At 35.3% G+C, this 643-nt stretch overlaps 1 protein-coding gene across 1 annotated transcript in view; it reads right to left on the bottom strand.

Annotated features, from left to right (window-relative positions):
* Positions 1–643, bottom strand: part of LOC106879553 (metabotropic glutamate receptor 5) — a 35,190-nt gene that overhangs the window by 21,465 nt on the left and 13,082 nt on the right. Inside the window, exon 3 of the mRNA XM_014929191.2 lies at positions 171–369. Coding sequence (XP_014784677.1) covers positions 171–369 — 199 coding nt within the window. The remainder of the gene's footprint in view (positions 1–170; positions 370–643) is intronic.

Below are 643 nucleotides of genomic sequence, written 5' to 3'. Positions count from 1 at the left end.
TTACAGACCGACAGACGGATAGATAGATAGATAGATAGATAGATAGATAGATAGATAGATAGATAGATAGATAGAAAGAGGGACAGACAGACAGGCAGACAGACAGACAGATAGATAGACATAAGTTGAAACATACAGAATGGAATCAATCAAATTCGTTTTAATCTGACCTTGATGAAACCTTTCTGACACGGTTTACTGCACACTGATTCGATAACTTTGGTAATTCCTCGACCAACGGAAGGCCAGAAGATATTACTATCGTTCATCTCAAGACGGCCATTATTCCAGGACCCAACCTTCACGTAGGCATAGGTGGCATTTTCTTCGCCGTCACTTTCGAATTGTTGGAAGTTCATGATATCATATCTGCAAGGAAAATAGAAATGTTAATGGGGAACCGTATATATACAAATCTCTCTTTCCCTATCGGTCTGTCTCTCGTATTTCTCTTTCTATGTATATATATATATATATATATATATATATATATATATAACGTCATGTACCCAGTTATGTATCTATGTGTACATGTAGATGAAGGTATGTACATACATGTACATATATATGCATATACTCATATATTGTTTGTATCACGACAGAACGCACGCGTTAACCTTTATACAGTAAGTTTTAACTATAT

Source organism: Octopus bimaculoides, chromosome 21 (assembly GCF_001194135.2).
Source record: "Octopus bimaculoides isolate UCB-OBI-ISO-001 chromosome 21, ASM119413v2, whole genome shotgun sequence".
In the NCBI taxonomy this organism is placed as follows: Eukaryota; Metazoa; Mollusca; class Cephalopoda; order Octopoda; family Octopodidae; genus Octopus; species Octopus bimaculoides.
The sequence above is the reverse complement of the archived record's forward strand: the minus strand, read 5'-3'. Positions and strand labels throughout refer to the sequence as shown.